At 47.6% G+C, this 14,526-nt stretch overlaps 1 protein-coding gene and 3 non-coding genes across 7 annotated transcripts in view; all 4 read left to right on the forward strand.

Annotated features, from left to right (window-relative positions):
* Positions 1–14,526, forward strand: part of LOC104042298 (somatomedin-B and thrombospondin type-1 domain-containing protein-like) — a 39,008-nt gene that overhangs the window by 1,126 nt on the left and 23,356 nt on the right. For 2 of the 4 annotated variants that reach the window (XM_064465172.1, XM_064465173.1), the window contains exons 3-5: positions 375–511; positions 1,386–1,522; positions 2,397–2,533. In XM_064465172.1, coding sequence (XP_064321242.1) covers positions 2,446–2,533 — 88 coding nt within the window. In that variant the 5' untranslated portion in view covers positions 375–511; positions 1,386–1,522; positions 2,397–2,445. Of the gene's footprint in view, positions 1–374; positions 512–1,385; positions 1,523–2,395; positions 2,534–3,637; positions 3,700–4,703; positions 5,294–14,526 lie in introns of those variants that run through there. The other 2 variants (XR_010375155.1, XR_010375154.1) reach the window with 2 other exon arrangements.
* Positions 212–302, forward strand: LOC135315750 (small nucleolar SNORD12/SNORD106). Its single transcript, XR_010375252.1, has one exon. It is a non-coding gene; the product is annotated as a small nucleolar SNORD12/SNORD106 (small nucleolar RNA).
* Positions 1,223–1,313, forward strand: LOC135315751 (small nucleolar SNORD12/SNORD106). Its single transcript, XR_010375253.1, has one exon. It is a non-coding gene; the product is annotated as a small nucleolar SNORD12/SNORD106 (small nucleolar RNA).
* Positions 2,234–2,324, forward strand: LOC135315752 (small nucleolar SNORD12/SNORD106). The gene has a single exon (XR_010375254.1). It is a non-coding gene; the product is annotated as a small nucleolar SNORD12/SNORD106 (small nucleolar RNA).

Consider the following 14,526-nt stretch of genomic DNA (forward strand, 5'->3'; position numbering starts at 1 on the left):
GCCTGTTGTCTCTGCCTGCCTCTTTCTGTTGTGTCTCTCTTGACTGTTGTGCTCTGCTGTGGAAGCCCCATACATCAGTGTTTTTTATCTCGACGCCTGAGGTATTTCCCCCTCCCACTTGCATGAATTCACTCATTGCCCTTGGGTCAGCCGGTGGAGGTGGGAGTGCGGTACGGCCGCTGTGGGCGTGCAGCCACCCAACTGGGGACTTGCTGGTGTAAGTGATGACTGACTTTTTTCCCCATCAGAGCGACAGTGTTGATTTCTCACTGTTCAGGCCAGATCGTGTCTGATGCACCAGCAGGGAAGTGCTGCTGTGTCGCACACCCCAGCAGGGCCTGGTGCTAACTGATGTATTTGGCTTTTACTCGCAGGGCTCTGCAGAGGCAGAGGGGGTGTTGAGCCTCTGGGGAACTGGATGTGATGGCTGTAGCTGGCAGTTGTGAATTGTGTGAAGAGGGCAGTCACCTGGTTTGCTGCACCATGGCTGAACCTTTAGCAAATAAGAATGGTAAGTCCTTAAAGTAACTGTTGATCACTGGTTTAAATGAAGCAAAAAACGGGTAGGGGGGAAATACCTTTCTGCAGGGGAGTTGCTTCCAAAAGTCTTTGTCCCTGGAGACATGACTGATATGTGAAATCGAACATAGCCTAGATATTGTAGAGGTGAAAGCACAGAGGCTTTCCTCATTTTCCTCATGCAGAAGCATTGCAACGAGGTCCACTGTGCCTCCTGTTGCTCCTCTTCTGGCATGTCCAAAATAGCAGGTGTAGCTAGTGAACAGGAGCCAGCAGGGCAAGGCATCTGTAAGCTGCACCATTGCAGGCTGAGTTGGAGCAGTATGGTGGTTTACAGTTCTGTCCTGTTTGTTTCCCTGATGCATTGTGTTTCAAGAGCTCACTTTAAGGACACCCTGCATTGGAGATACGTGGGTGATCTGCTGTTCAGAGCAGCTGCCCCAGTAGGGACAGGAACCATCCTGGCTGAAGTGTGTCCCTTTAGAAGAGAGGTGCTGCGTAGAGTCTCTTCTGCCCTGCCCCTTGCTGGCCAACTTGAGGGAGTGTGAGGGGATTGCAGATGTTCAGCATTCAGTGGTGGCCATATGTGTGCAAGGCTTTGCCACTTGCTCTGCGTTACTTTGCTCTGTCTCTGTGGATCTGCTGGTGGAGGTGGGAGTGCGGTACGGCCGCTGTGGGCGTGCAGCCACCCAACTGGGGACTTGCTGGTGTAAGTGATGACTGACTTTTTTCCCCATCAGAGCGACAGTGTTGATTTCTCACTGTTCAGGCCAGATCGTGTCTGATGCACCAGCAGGGAAGTGCTGCTGTGTCGCACACCCCAGCAGGGCCTGGTGCTAACTGATGTATTTGGCTTTTACTCGCAGGGCTCTGCAGAGGCAGAGGGGGTGTTGAGCCTCTGGGGAACTGGATGTGATGGCTGTAGCTGGCAGTTGTGAATTGTGTGAAGAGGGCAGTCACCTGGTTTGCTGCACCATGGCTGAACCTTTAGCAAATAAGAATGGTAAGTCCTTAAAGTAACTGTTGATCACTGGTTTAAATGAAGCAAAAAACGGGTAGGGGGGAAATACCTTTCTGCAGGGGAGTTGCTTCCAAAAGTCTTTGTCCCTGGAGACATGACTGATATGTGAAATTGAACATAGCCTAGATATTGTAGAGGTGAAAGCACAGAGGCTTTCCTCATTTTCCTCATGCAGAAGCATTGCAACGAGGTCCACTGTGCCTCCTGTTGCTCCTCTTCTGGCATGTCCAAAATAGCAGGTGTAGCTAGTGAACAGGAGCCAGCAGGGCAAGGCATCTGTAAGCTGCACCATTGCAGGCTGAGTTGGAGCAGTATGGTGGTTTACAGTTCTGTCCTGTTTGTTTCCCTGATGCATTGTGTTTCAAGAGCTCACTTTAAGGACACCCTGCATTGGAGATACGTGGGTGATCTGCTGTTCAGAGCAGCTGCCCCAGTAGGGACAGGAACCATCCTGGCTGAAGTGTGTCCCTTTAGAAGAGAGGTGCTGCGTAGAGTCTCTTCTGCCCTGCCCCTTGCTGGCCAACTTGAGGGAGTGTGAGGGGATTGCAGATGTTCAGCATTCAGTGGTGGCCATATGTGTGCAAGGCTTTGCCACTTGCTCTGCGTTACTTTGCTCTGTCTCTGTGGATCTGCTGGTGGAGGTGGGAGTGCGGTACGGCCGCTGTGGGCGTGCAGCCACCCAACTGGGGACTTGCTGGTGTAAGTGATGACTGACTTTTTTCCCCATCAGAGCGACAGTGTTGATTTCTCACTGTTCAGGCCAGATCGTGTCTGATGCACCAGCAGGGAAGTGCTGCTGTGTCGCACACCCCAGCAGGGCCTGGTGCTAACTGATGTATTTGGCTTTTACTCGCAGGGCTCTGCAGAGGCAGAGGGGGTGTTGAGCCTCTGGGGAACTGGATGTGATGGCTGTAGCTGGCAGTTGTGAATTGTGTGAAGAGGGCAGTCACCTGGTTTGCTGCACTGTGCATGCCCCTCTGGCAGGGGAGAATGGTAAGTCTTTGATCCACCTGTGTTCGCTAGCTTAAATAAAAAGGAAAAACCTCCTTTCTTGCAAGGGAGTTGCTTCTGCCATGCTTTGACAGATTAGTATCCCTGAAGATTTGACAGGTGTGTAGATCTGAGCATTGCAGCAGGGACCCTTTTAAGCATTGGACCGGAGTATCCAAGTGCAAGGTCCTGCCCCTGGGGAGGAACAACCCCACACACCAGTACAGGCTGGGGGTGACCTGCTGGAGAGCAGCTCTGCTGAGAAGGGCCTGGCAGTGAGGTGACCCTGAGCTGGCACTGTGCCCTTGGGCCCAAGAAGGCCAGTGGGACCTGGGCCATATTAAAAGGAGTGTGGCCAGCAGGGCGAGGGAGGTTATCCTCCTCTGCTCTGCCCCAGTGAGGCCACATCTGGAGTGTTGTGTCTAGTTCTGGGCCCCCCAGTTTAAGAAGGATGGGGAACTACTTGAGAGTCCAGTGGAGAGCTCTGAAGGTGATCGTGGGACTGGAGCATCTCCTTTGTGAGGAAAGGGTGAGAGACCTGGGTTACTTGAGCCTGGAGAAGACTGGGGGGCGATCCTGTCAATGCTTTTAAATATCTGAAGGGCAGGTGTCAAGAGGATTGGCTGGACTTTTTTCAGCGGCGCCCAACAACAGGCCAAGGGGCAACGGGCACAAGCTGGAACACAGGAAGTTCCACTTAAACATTACAAGAAAAAAAAACCTTCCCTGTGCAGGTGCCAGAGCAGGGGCACAGGCTGCCCAGAGAGGCTGTGGGGTCCCTTCCCTGGAGACATTCACACCCCGCCTGGGCACAGTCCTGTGCCCCCTGCTCTGGGTGTGCCTGCTCACGCAGGGGTGGGACGGGGTGAGCTCCAGAGGGCCCTTCCAGCCCTTACCATTCTGGGATTCTATCAACACCTGTTGGAATACTCAAAGTTGCCTTTTACTGTATTTCCTACAGTGATTAATACCTTGTCAGTTGTTAAGGGCATGAAGATTTTTCAAATGTAATTGATTGCCTCCTTCAGCTGAAGAGCACCTGTCATGGTGACTTCAGACATTTTTCCCCCATCAGATTGTCAATGCTGATGTGAGCTTATGTTTTAGGCAGATTGACTGATACCACAGATGCAAGGTGCTTCAGTTCCTCGTGTGGCTGTAATATTGAGGTGATGTGCCCTTGCGTATCTGGCAGGGAAACTGCGTGTATGCGGCTTTGAGGGTGGGCAGCACTGGAGGGTGCTGTCTGCACTTACAGTAACACTGACTGTAACACCATCCGACATGCGTAAAAGATGTGAGGATTAAAAGTGAAAGGACTGTTGCTTTCAAAAGATCTCAAGTAAATGGCAGAGAGTTCTGACAGGTTTCAGTTTAACCTTAAGGGCATAAACATAGCTTTCTTTTGTTTTTGTTTTGCTCCATTTAAGCAGTGTTAAAAATTAGGTGGTGCTTAGAGTCAGGGAGGTTTTGTCCTTCATATTTTTCTTCCACCCCCCGAATGGGAGGTTCTCAATGCCTTGGAGAAGGATGGATGAAAGTTAGCTTCCAGCAATGTATCTATTTGCAAAAAGATGGATTGCTTTTGGTGTCCCTTTTTCTTCCTTTCTTTTTTGTAGAAGATCGATGATGTGACAACTTCTGAAAACGTGGCTGTTTGATTAGGATTTCACTAATGCTCTAAAAAATGTGCTTAAAAGAACTTTACTTCATTGGATAAACAGCTGTTGTCACTGGATTAATTCAGTTAAAGCCTTGTGTTGCTGTTCAGGTGCCTGTTGTGCAGCTATCTTATTTCCAAGGGGGCTGAAGTCTGGTAGCCTGTATCTATAAAGAGCATAAATGTGACCTTTCTGTATGGCACTCTTTAAATTCAAAAGGAATGCGAGTGCTCTGTGTCAGATGGTGAAGCTGGTAGAGCTGACCAAATATGTTACTTTGGCACTCTCTGCTCAGGCAGTTCCCCCAGGCTTTTGTCAAGTACTACTCTAAAAGTTCCCACAATGCAGTTTTAAGAGTGCATCCTATTTGGAGTGCCTGTCAGTGAAGTTCTTGCTGTTTCCAGAGCAACCTTCACTGTCTAATAGTTTGGGGGAGGGAGGGGATTTGAAAGATAAATATTTGCTGTTTGTTGTAGAGTGGACTGACAAAATGTTGGCTGTTTTCTTGGCAGGTTGAGACTTGTCAGAAGTTGCCCTAGGACCTGCTGTGATGTCAGTGTACTAGCAGAAAGGTGTCTTCTGCTAATGATGTCCCTCTCCATGCTGCCACCTGTGATCCCTTGTCCAAGCTACAGCACTCACATCACCCTGCAACAGCTCTGGTCTTTCCTCGGAGCTAGCAGGAGTGATTAATTGGTGTCCTGCCAACTTACAGACAAGAGGGTGTTATATTTTCCTTTCCCTTGGTATGAGGTGTTTAATTTTAATGGATTCTGGAACTTGCTGCACATTTAATATAATTGGATGCTTTTGTCTGCAAGGGCTGTGTTCACCACCTGACAACTAATGTTATCCTACCACAATCATTAAAAGTAAGGAAGCCTCTCCTTAGAGCAATTGTTGAGTATGGGAGGATGGCCTTCTGTGTAAGGAGGGGGGGATTCTAGTCTTGGCTGTCCTGTCATCCAGAAAGATTTAGTGATGTATTGTTGGCAGCCTGTAAAGTGGGGAAGGGACATCTTTGCTGCAGCTGAAGCACAGTGTGCATGTCTGTACTGTTCAGAGCCTATTTTTAATAAAATCTGAGTGCTGGGTGAATTCAGCTGGTGACTGATATTGTCTTTACAGCTTTTAACAGCCAATTTCTGGATGCTCTGATTTTTTGGGGGAGTTGGATGGTAGCAGGGCTTCTGTGTAGTGATTGCTTACACTGAGCTACCTCAAGCTAGAAAGGGGCATGTCCTTATGGCAGTATAGTTTCATGTACCCTGAAGTAAAAGTGTTTAGCTGAGACTTGTCCGCTGCTGTGCTGCGGGAAACAGTACTTGGGCACGGTTCTGTACGTAACAGCTGGGTGCTAAAGGTTGACAACAGGTCTGTTCTCTGGACTAAAGGGAGAGGTGTAGTCTGCACTTTGCCTCCCTTGGAACCAAGGTCTCTCCCTCAGCTTCTCCCTTAGATACTGTGTGGGGAGCAGCTGGTGTAGAACATAATTCAGTGGGGATTTTAGCTGGCCTGGTAAAAGGTGTAGATAAGTATGGTCCCAGGTAAGTCACTGTGGCTTTGCAAATTCTCCCATACATGACTCTTACAGAAAAGTGATAGCAGCCTGGGAAGGAAGGGAAGCTGATGTCAGCCTCTGAGGATTTGCACGTTTCACTCCTGCAAGTGTGTTCAGCTAGCAGGAATGACTGCTGGCTAGAGAGACTTAGTGACAGATGTTCATTGAGATCCTGCAGCCTTCCCCTGGATGCTGTTTGGCAAACCTCCAGGTTTGTGGAGCAGCATAATTAAATATGGACTGTACATATGTGATGGAGCAGGGAACGACTAAACTAGAGGAAGCTAAAGGCTTTCCTAATACCAGAGCAATGCAGTCAAGAGCCCTAGGATGTATTGCTTCCTGTGTCTGCCTTTCATATTGCAGATCAATTAACTGTACACATCTGGCCTCAGCAGGGGTGAAAAATCTCAGTGCACCTGTGCTGTGCAATGTCTGCTTGCATGTAGAGGGGTCAATGGTGGTGAGTGTTCTGCTCGGAGGGCGAATGTGTTCTCCATCTGCTGTGCCCATTAGCCTGGCAGTCAGGAGTAGTGTCTGCATGATGCATAGTCAAACAGGCCTTGGCAGATGGCTCATGCAGGTCCTGGTCTGGTAGCGTTTGTACCCCCCACTGGCAATGCAAATGAAGTAAATAAGCCCTTCAGATAAAGCTGATGTGAAGAATTGGGATACATTAACCTGCGGTGTCCTGGACAGCAGGGTCAGATTCAAACCCCAGCCCTAATGATGGAAGAAACTATTCCCAATGTGCTGCTCTTGAAGTAGTGCAGCAGCAGGTATGTGCATTAGGGATGGGGTTAAAAGCCAAGTCCCGTGCAGCCTCAGGTTCCTGAGGAGCAGGGCCAACTGGCTGCTGAAGGTTCCTGTGTTGCTACTTCTGGGCCTGTGGAAGCTTGTAACTGATGGGTTGTTTGTGCTAAATACCAGCAGAGGGGCTGCTGCCTGAAGGCAGCTGGGTGCGTGTGTGTAGTGGCTGCAGGGAGCTGGCTAGCCTAACAGTGACAGTTCAGGTCAAAATAACTGAAGGGCGAAAGTGAGGCATGGGTAACAGGCTGAAGAAATCTTTAAGGAAAGATTTCCTGCAGCATTTGAAGAATTGCTGTGTTACTTTTACTGCCTGATAGCAACAGTGTAATTAATACTCTAATGGATTAGAAGTTATTTACAGTAACTACAAGTTTAGAGGGTATTTCAGCTACTTGAAAGCATAAATAAGTTTCAGTGGTTATGGGAGAGAACTTGGTATTTGAGTGGCCTTTGGCATGTATGTTTAGCAGGAAACAGCAATGAAAATCAGCTATTAACCAGAGCTTAAAGCAGTCTTCTATTAAACTGGGTAGATATTTTTCTCATTCAATTAATGTAAGCAGCATAATCTGTTGAAACAACATATTGACGAGGGATCAGAACTGCTGCTAATACCATTTTCATAATCTAGTGATCATACCTACCAGCAAGTGTGCTTTAGGGAGCAGAGCGTGCTGGTTGTCCGGTGGGAACTGTGAAGACAGATGCAGCTGGAACATGTTTTATTATGTCTCCAAGAAAAGTTGCTCAGGTGAGGACTCAAGCACTGCTGCTATTGCATATATGCGTAGGGATGGAAGACAAAGCTGAAGATAACTGGTCCACTGTAGGCAACCTGTGAATGCTCTCTAGTCTGGATGCAGGGGCTGTTAGATGGAGGAACTGAACTGCATGCCATGAACTGAGTCTGGAGATCTCTGACCTAGCAGCGGTAGGGGGTGCTGTGTGAATGTGTTCCCCAAAGCTTAGAGAGGGCCAGATGGGGGTTCTGCATCAAACTGTCCATTTGTTTGAGTTGTTCTGTGTGTATATAGTCAGGATGCTTTCATGTTGTCACTATAGCAGTGTGCTGTAATAAACCTCTGGACCAGTGCCATTAGCTTATTGTAAGAACAAGAAGTGTGACAAAGAAAAATCCTAAAAGTAACATCTGAACTTGTCAGAGGCTTTTATTTAGAGGAAGAGGAGGTCTTCTGTACTGATAAGCTGCTGCTTCAAAGCTTTTTATCGGCTGGAGCGTCTGATATGCCTACAAACAGTAGGTACCTTAGGTGTGGCTTCATTTTACACTTGCCTCTGATTTTTCTGGAACTAGTTTGGGTCTAGAGAGCATCCCCCAGCACTCCTTCCACACATTTGTTCCAAATTCTCATGCACTAGCTCAAAAAATGTGAGCATGGCTGCCTTTACTATAAGCCTGTCTAGACAGAATTTCAGGAAAATGAGGATATATGGTAGGCACAGCTGGTAAATTCAGGATGCAGGTCATTTCCTTTAGTACCATAGCACCTTTTTTTTCCTGTTATACAGGATATCTTACCTTTTGATGCTTCTCCAAACACACTTGGTAATGAAGAGCTGGCTGAATTTGACTGTAGCCAGCTGTGGGCTCTCAGCCATGTGGTATGCTATGAGCTCAGGTAATTTTCCTGTGTGTAACCAAAAGCTATTAAAAAACTTGAGCTGTAAGGGCCTTGCTAGTACAACTGCGGTACAGCCAAGAAATGAAGTAGGCTTCCTGGTTAACAGAGAAACCATCAAACTTTATTGTCTATACCAAGCATGGAGGTAAGATCACCCCATCTGGAAAATCTCTTAATGTAGCCCTTTGATAAAAGTGTGTGTGTGGCAGTTAACACTGAATTTGAAGCAATTTGCAGCTCTCTTCCTCAGAGCTGTCCTTGGCATTTGTTGTCCCATTGCTTGCCTGACTTCTGCAGGTACCAGTCAACTCCTGAGTGTGTCTGCTGGGTGTTCTGAATAAGGAGATGAAGGCCAGGAGATATGACTTGGACAGAGGCTGACTTAGAGCTTTTTCCCTGCACAGAGCACTCCCTCCTAGTTCTCAGAGGTCAGCAAAGGATAATCACAGCGTGTCTGGAGATCGTACTCTGCTGTGAAGTGGCTGAACAGGGCAGTGGGGACAAATACGGAATTGTCAGTTCCATCGATTATGGCAGGAACAGACAATGCTGTATGTACTAATGTAACTTTCTAAAACCGAAATCTGGAGTCGCTCACTAGGCTGGTATGCTTAAGCAAATGTTTACTCAAACAGCCCTGTTTCTTGGTGCCGTGAGCATTTGAGAGGAAAATAGCACAGACTATTTGTCTGACGTTGCTTTTAATAGACATGTTTACATACAAAGTGAGAGGTTTAACATCTATATTCCCAAAGACCCAGGCATCTTTTTGCATGGTGATTATTACATTCTTTAGACCCGTCTGTTAAGCAGATGTGTTAGCTTATGGGATAGCACAGTCCATTTCCTCACTGCTGCTTCTATTCTTTGCATTGTTTCCTCTGCCTCCATCTCTGCTCAGCAATAGATAAAGTTATCTGACACATCAGCTGTGTTGACAGGCTGGATGTTATCATGGACAGCAATGAAGCAAAACTTGGCTTTGTGATTGGTCTAGGAAGATCCAGATTTCAGGACACTCAGACTGCCCCACAGGCAGTAAGGCGAAGGCTTTTTCTGAAGCAGAGGGTTTCCTTCTACAGCATCTGGTGTTTTAAAGAGATGTTCTGCAGCTATAGACCTGCACCCTTTTTGTCAGATTGCTTGCAGTGGTGGGGTGAAGTAAAGTGTCTTGGTTCAGCCCAAGTCTCATTTCACACTGTGGGAACTGCTGGCTTGTATTACAGCACCCAGGGTTCCCAGGCAGTTTCCCATCCAGGCATTGGGGTCAGGGTGCAGGTAGGGCTGAGGCCCTATGGCACTGCACTAGCGGCTTTCATCTTGCAGAAAACTGCAATTCATGTCCCTCTGCTCCCTGCTGTGAGTTTTTCTTGCTCAGACCACCTGGTTGATGCTTAGGTTCAGCTCACTGTGTAGTGGGAGGACTTCTGCGCTCTCAGCAGGGTGAATAGAGAGGGGACAGTGAGAGCTCTGGCTTTCCACCGAGGTGTCCAGCACACGGCCAAAATTTCTCCTTTGCTCTGTGATACCCACCAGATACTGGTGCTAAAGCCTTCTAGATTGTTCCACAGTAAATTAAACTCTGGGGAAAAGTGCTGGGGATGGTTCTCTACATGTTTACAGGGGTCTGAAGAAATTGTCTTCACCTGTTTCTCTGCTCAGTGCCACTGTGAGGCTGGCAAGGACTGGAAGTAACCTCTGCCCATGGGTCTTCCAGTGACTGAAATGGGGGCTCAAGTCTTTTACGATGTGGATGGGAAACACCTGGTAGCCTGCAGGTAGTAACAGAGTTGTCCTGGTGATGGGTAAAAATATTCTTTGTGCTACAACACCATATTCATAGTGTAAATCAAAGCAATTCCATTGTATTCCGTAAGATTGGGCTCATGGAAACACGTTCAGGACCACTTCTGTCTGTGTTACTGAGAATCTGCCTGATATCTTCAGTGTTATATTTAGAAAAACATCTGCTGGCTAGCCTGCGCTTCACTGTGCCTTCCACTTGCTCTGTTCAGTTTTGAATGCTGTGGCTCGGTCACCTTGAAGTCCTCCCTCTAGTGCTGAGATTAAGCTTGACTTCTTTAATCTTTTCTCAAAGCAAATAATAAAGCCAGGGGCTGTCCTCATTTCCCAGCTTTGCAGACTCCCTCGGGTTCATGTAACCTTCCTCAGTGAGGATGTCCAGCGCCAGAGAGACTTTGGGAGATGCAGGCTGAGCATTGCCTGCATGAAGGAGCCAGGCACATTCCCAACCTCTGGCAGAGTGGCAGGTGTCCCTCTGGTGGGCTGAGGAGGCCCAGCTGGTGCGTGGGGGTGGTCGGTAAGCAGATGCAGCCCCACATGGTGTTGCTTGCCCAGATGAATTCCTTGAAGCCCATGCCTGAAAGCTGCTCTCTGAAGGTGGGGCAGCATGTCAGCACCCAGGGGCTGGCCCAGAGTAGTGCACACATGCTTTCTGCTTCACACATGCTTTTCTTTCCTGCTGTGGGTGGCCCCGGTGTCTTCAGCAGCCTACTGCTTCTGGTTCAGGGCTGCTTTTTAATTGAAAGGGTGAGGCTTGTGCTTTTGATCGTCCCACAGAGACTGGAATGCTTGCACATCAGTTCAGGCAGGGCATGGCCTGTGGGCAGCAGCTAGCTTCTGGATACCGTTTCTCAGCAAGAAGAAATACTAAGCTCTACCTCTGCCCTTGTTTAGCAGCTTGGAGTATGTGTGCTTTTTGTGCTGCACAACTGCAGCAATTGTATAGACATTGCCTCCTCCCATCAATTTTCCCAAATCTAGCTGGACAATTTAATGGCCTGCTGATGAAGAAAAGTGGTTGCTATCTCATGCGAATGGTTGCAAACCATCTACAGGCTCACGGGAGCGCTGCTGTAATTGTTAAAAGTTACACTGGTGTGGTCTCCGTTCAAGTTTGCAAGAGTTTTGTCTACCAAGAAGAGAGAAACTTTTTTTCTGTGAGATAAAGCACCCATGGGGGACGGTCTGTCCCTTGACACCAGCAGTTCAAAGCAGACTTCCTTTGAGTATTCACTGTCTCTTTTTTTTTACAGCAGGATATTTATAGGTGCGGTTTTCTTGGAAATCTACAGAGGAGGACTGGAAGTGTCTGAGAAGTTTTGTTAGTCAGCAATTTATGTGGCTGTGGAAAAGACTTAGTAGGGCTTGGGAAAACTGCCTGGAGAAAAAGGTGTTTTCCAAAGATAACAGCAATGTGTGTGTCTCTGGTTCCTAGCTTACCTAACCCTGTTCATTGGGCATGTGCTTCACAACAGCTGCTGTTGTATCACGAGGGTGATGTATATTTTGTGCTGCTGGTTATTACTTCCCTCTGTAAACCCTCTCTGTCACTAAGACATACACACATACTTCCTGCCAGTCTTTCCTGTGGCCCTGGATGGTATGCTGGGTATCAAAGTGGAGCTGCAGACTTTGTGAGGCTGCTGGCTGTAACAGCAAGTAGCAACATTTGTGGGGTGAGAGGAATGCTGACAAGGTCTAATGTCTCAAAGTGTGTTACAGTGACCTGGTGAATGAATTCGCATGCAAGCCTGGTCCTTTTCCTAGCAGAGCTGACCAGGTAGACCTGGTGTTACATAGCCCTTTGGCAAGTGGAAGGCTTGGTGAGGAGGGGACAGCTTCCAAGTCATCCTGTTAGTTTATATGGCAGATACAAGTCTACTCCTCGCTGTTCTTTTCCTGATCCCGCCCCCCTCCCCCGGAGAAAAGTACTTGCAGGAATAGAGCAGGGCAGGAAGCACAGATGGATTTCCTTAGTGACAGAAATCGGGATCAGGGTTGTGTGTGAATGCCAGACTTGCAGCATAAATGCTGGGTGCAGAGTTCGCTGTGCAGGCACAAAGGGTGTCACAGCCTGTTGCCTAAGAGATGTGGTGCAGCTTTTTCCCTCCATATGGCAACGGGGTGCCTCTCTTGCTCTGTATTGCAGGCCTCTGGAAGTTGCATTAGTGCATTCTCCTTTTTTCTCCTTTTCTTAGACAAAAAAGGAAAGGTCACAGTCTCCCATGAGCTGTCTTCTCCCAGTCTGAATTTGTGACAGGGAATCTGACAAAGGCACCTACCCGTGGATGATCCTAATGATTTTCCCTCACACTGGAAAGGAAAGCTCACCCATATTTGGGTGTTGTCAGAAATTCCTGTTGCCTGATGACAGGAGTCTGTCTATCCATCACCACATTATTCCCCTGACTGTGGCTCAGGAGCTGGGAGGAGGGAGATACAAAGCTGCATGGGAGGTTTGCAAGGCTGACGGAAGACAGGAGCGCTCAGGCCTTCAGGAATACGTTACTGCATTCAGCCATGGGTGACAGGCTTGTTGAGTCGTGGTTTCCTGTAGGTTTGCCCAATCCTTAAGCCTGTATAGGATCCCTGAGAGATGGTGGGGTTAGCCCTGTAGAGGGAATTGCAGCGAAGGAAGTGTTAGGAGGATCTCACAGGGTTTCTTCATGTTCATTTCCCTCATGCTGGGAGCAAAGACCTCAGGAGCTGAAACAGCATGAAGCCCCCCCATGTCCTGAGATCTCTGTGTGTGCATGGTGTTCTGGCTCTTGGCTTCTAGAGATGTAACTCATCCAAGTTGCTCCCAAAGTTAGCTGTGAGGTGGGGCCTGTTGTCTAAAGCAGATCAGCTGGCTGTGTAATGTTTCTTGTAAAAGCAAAAATTGGTTTTGGCCCCTTTGTGCCATGTTGACTGTGTACAACTGGACTGTGTAGTCCTGGCAAGAGATGTCACTTGGGTCAGCTCCTGTGGTTTTATGCTAATGTGGTCCAGATTTATGCTTGGTGTAATTGTGCGTAAGAGCCTAAATGGAAACTGTGTAAGAGGGGATCTCTCCAGGAAGCTCAGCAGCTGTGTAAAGCTCCAGATTAGAGAAGGGCTAAGAAAAATTCTCTTTATTACAATGGTGAATCTGGCCCCTTAGCAATAGCCTTATAATCTTCATGTCATCTTATTGAGAGACCTGTTATTACCAGAGCACTGAGTATGTGGAGGTGGAAAGATCTCACAGGGTGAACTTCTTTTGCCTTCCCCCCCACTCAAGGTGGTGGTTAAATAAACAGCAGTTATACAAAAAGCTCAGCTATGGGAAAATTGTATCCAAGTCGAGGCAGTGGCTGTAGGTAGGGGGTTGGTTTTGTGCTGAATGTTGATAACATGTTTTACTGGGCAAATATAATTCCGGGGAGGGGGTGTCCTGTGGTGGCCTCTTCTGTCTGAGCCTGCTTCACTGAGGGTACAAATAAGCTGTAGCTCTGTCTGATCTGTAACACGTGCTTTCAGGTTTTTTCAATTTTTGTTCAAGGCAGTGAGTCCATTGGGAAAGAGGGTGTGTAGTCTGGATGTGAGTCCTATAACTCATGTACAAAGCAACATGCAAAACCGAGCTTCAGACAACTCCTGTCTGACAACTGACCGTGCAGGCTAAATATTCCCTGCTGAAAGATGTCATCTATTGTACATCTAACATGCATTGTCAGTCTGTTTGCTGTGGCATGGACAGCCAAGTTATTTCACACAAACATACACATGGAAACTGTAGTAGCTCAAGTGAATCGGGTATTTGACTGTCCATGTATTTCTACAAGAACAGGGAGCACGCAGCACACAAGTGAAAGACCTACCAGGAGAGGGCATGTGTAAGGGTGATATTGAATTTGACCAGGAAGTAGTTGAAGCCAATTGTGTGCCTATGTCTAAGTGTCTATGATTTACCTGCTTGTTGAAAGTGTTCCTTCTATATTGATGGAGATCTGAAATACAGATAGGGAAATGAATACAATTAATTTCAAAAAATATATGCCAGATTCATTGACTGGAATGTCAGTGAATGTACCCTGAATGCCAGTAGAAGATGGTGCACCAACACCCAAGGAGACTAAGGCTTCATCAGGCGCTCTGTCACAAGGGTATATGGAGGTGGAAGGAGCCATGCTGTTGTTATGGACTAAGTTGAAGTTACCAATTCAGTTCAGCGGCGCTGGCAGAAGCTCCTGGGTTTTTTGTGTGTTTTTTTTTTTCTTTTTTTTTTTTTTTCTATAAATACGGATTCCTCAGTGTCTTGGCCACAGCCATTAAAGTCACCAGGCCCAGCCCCTTCAACAGGGGGATGGCATGTGAGCAATGTCCAGTGGCTACAAGCTGGCTGCATGGATGGAGGCAGGCACTGGAAAAGCCTTTGAATTGTTGGACTTGATTTTAAGGGTCTTTTCCAACCTTAAGGATTCTAGGATTCTTCATCCATCTCCCTTTCCAAAGCATTGGATATCACTGTGGGTTCAAGACACGTTTATCAACATG

This window comes from Phalacrocorax carbo, chromosome 14 (genome assembly GCF_963921805.1).
Source record: "Phalacrocorax carbo chromosome 14, bPhaCar2.1, whole genome shotgun sequence".
NCBI classification, from domain to species: domain Eukaryota; kingdom Metazoa; phylum Chordata; class Aves; order Suliformes; family Phalacrocoracidae; genus Phalacrocorax; species Phalacrocorax carbo.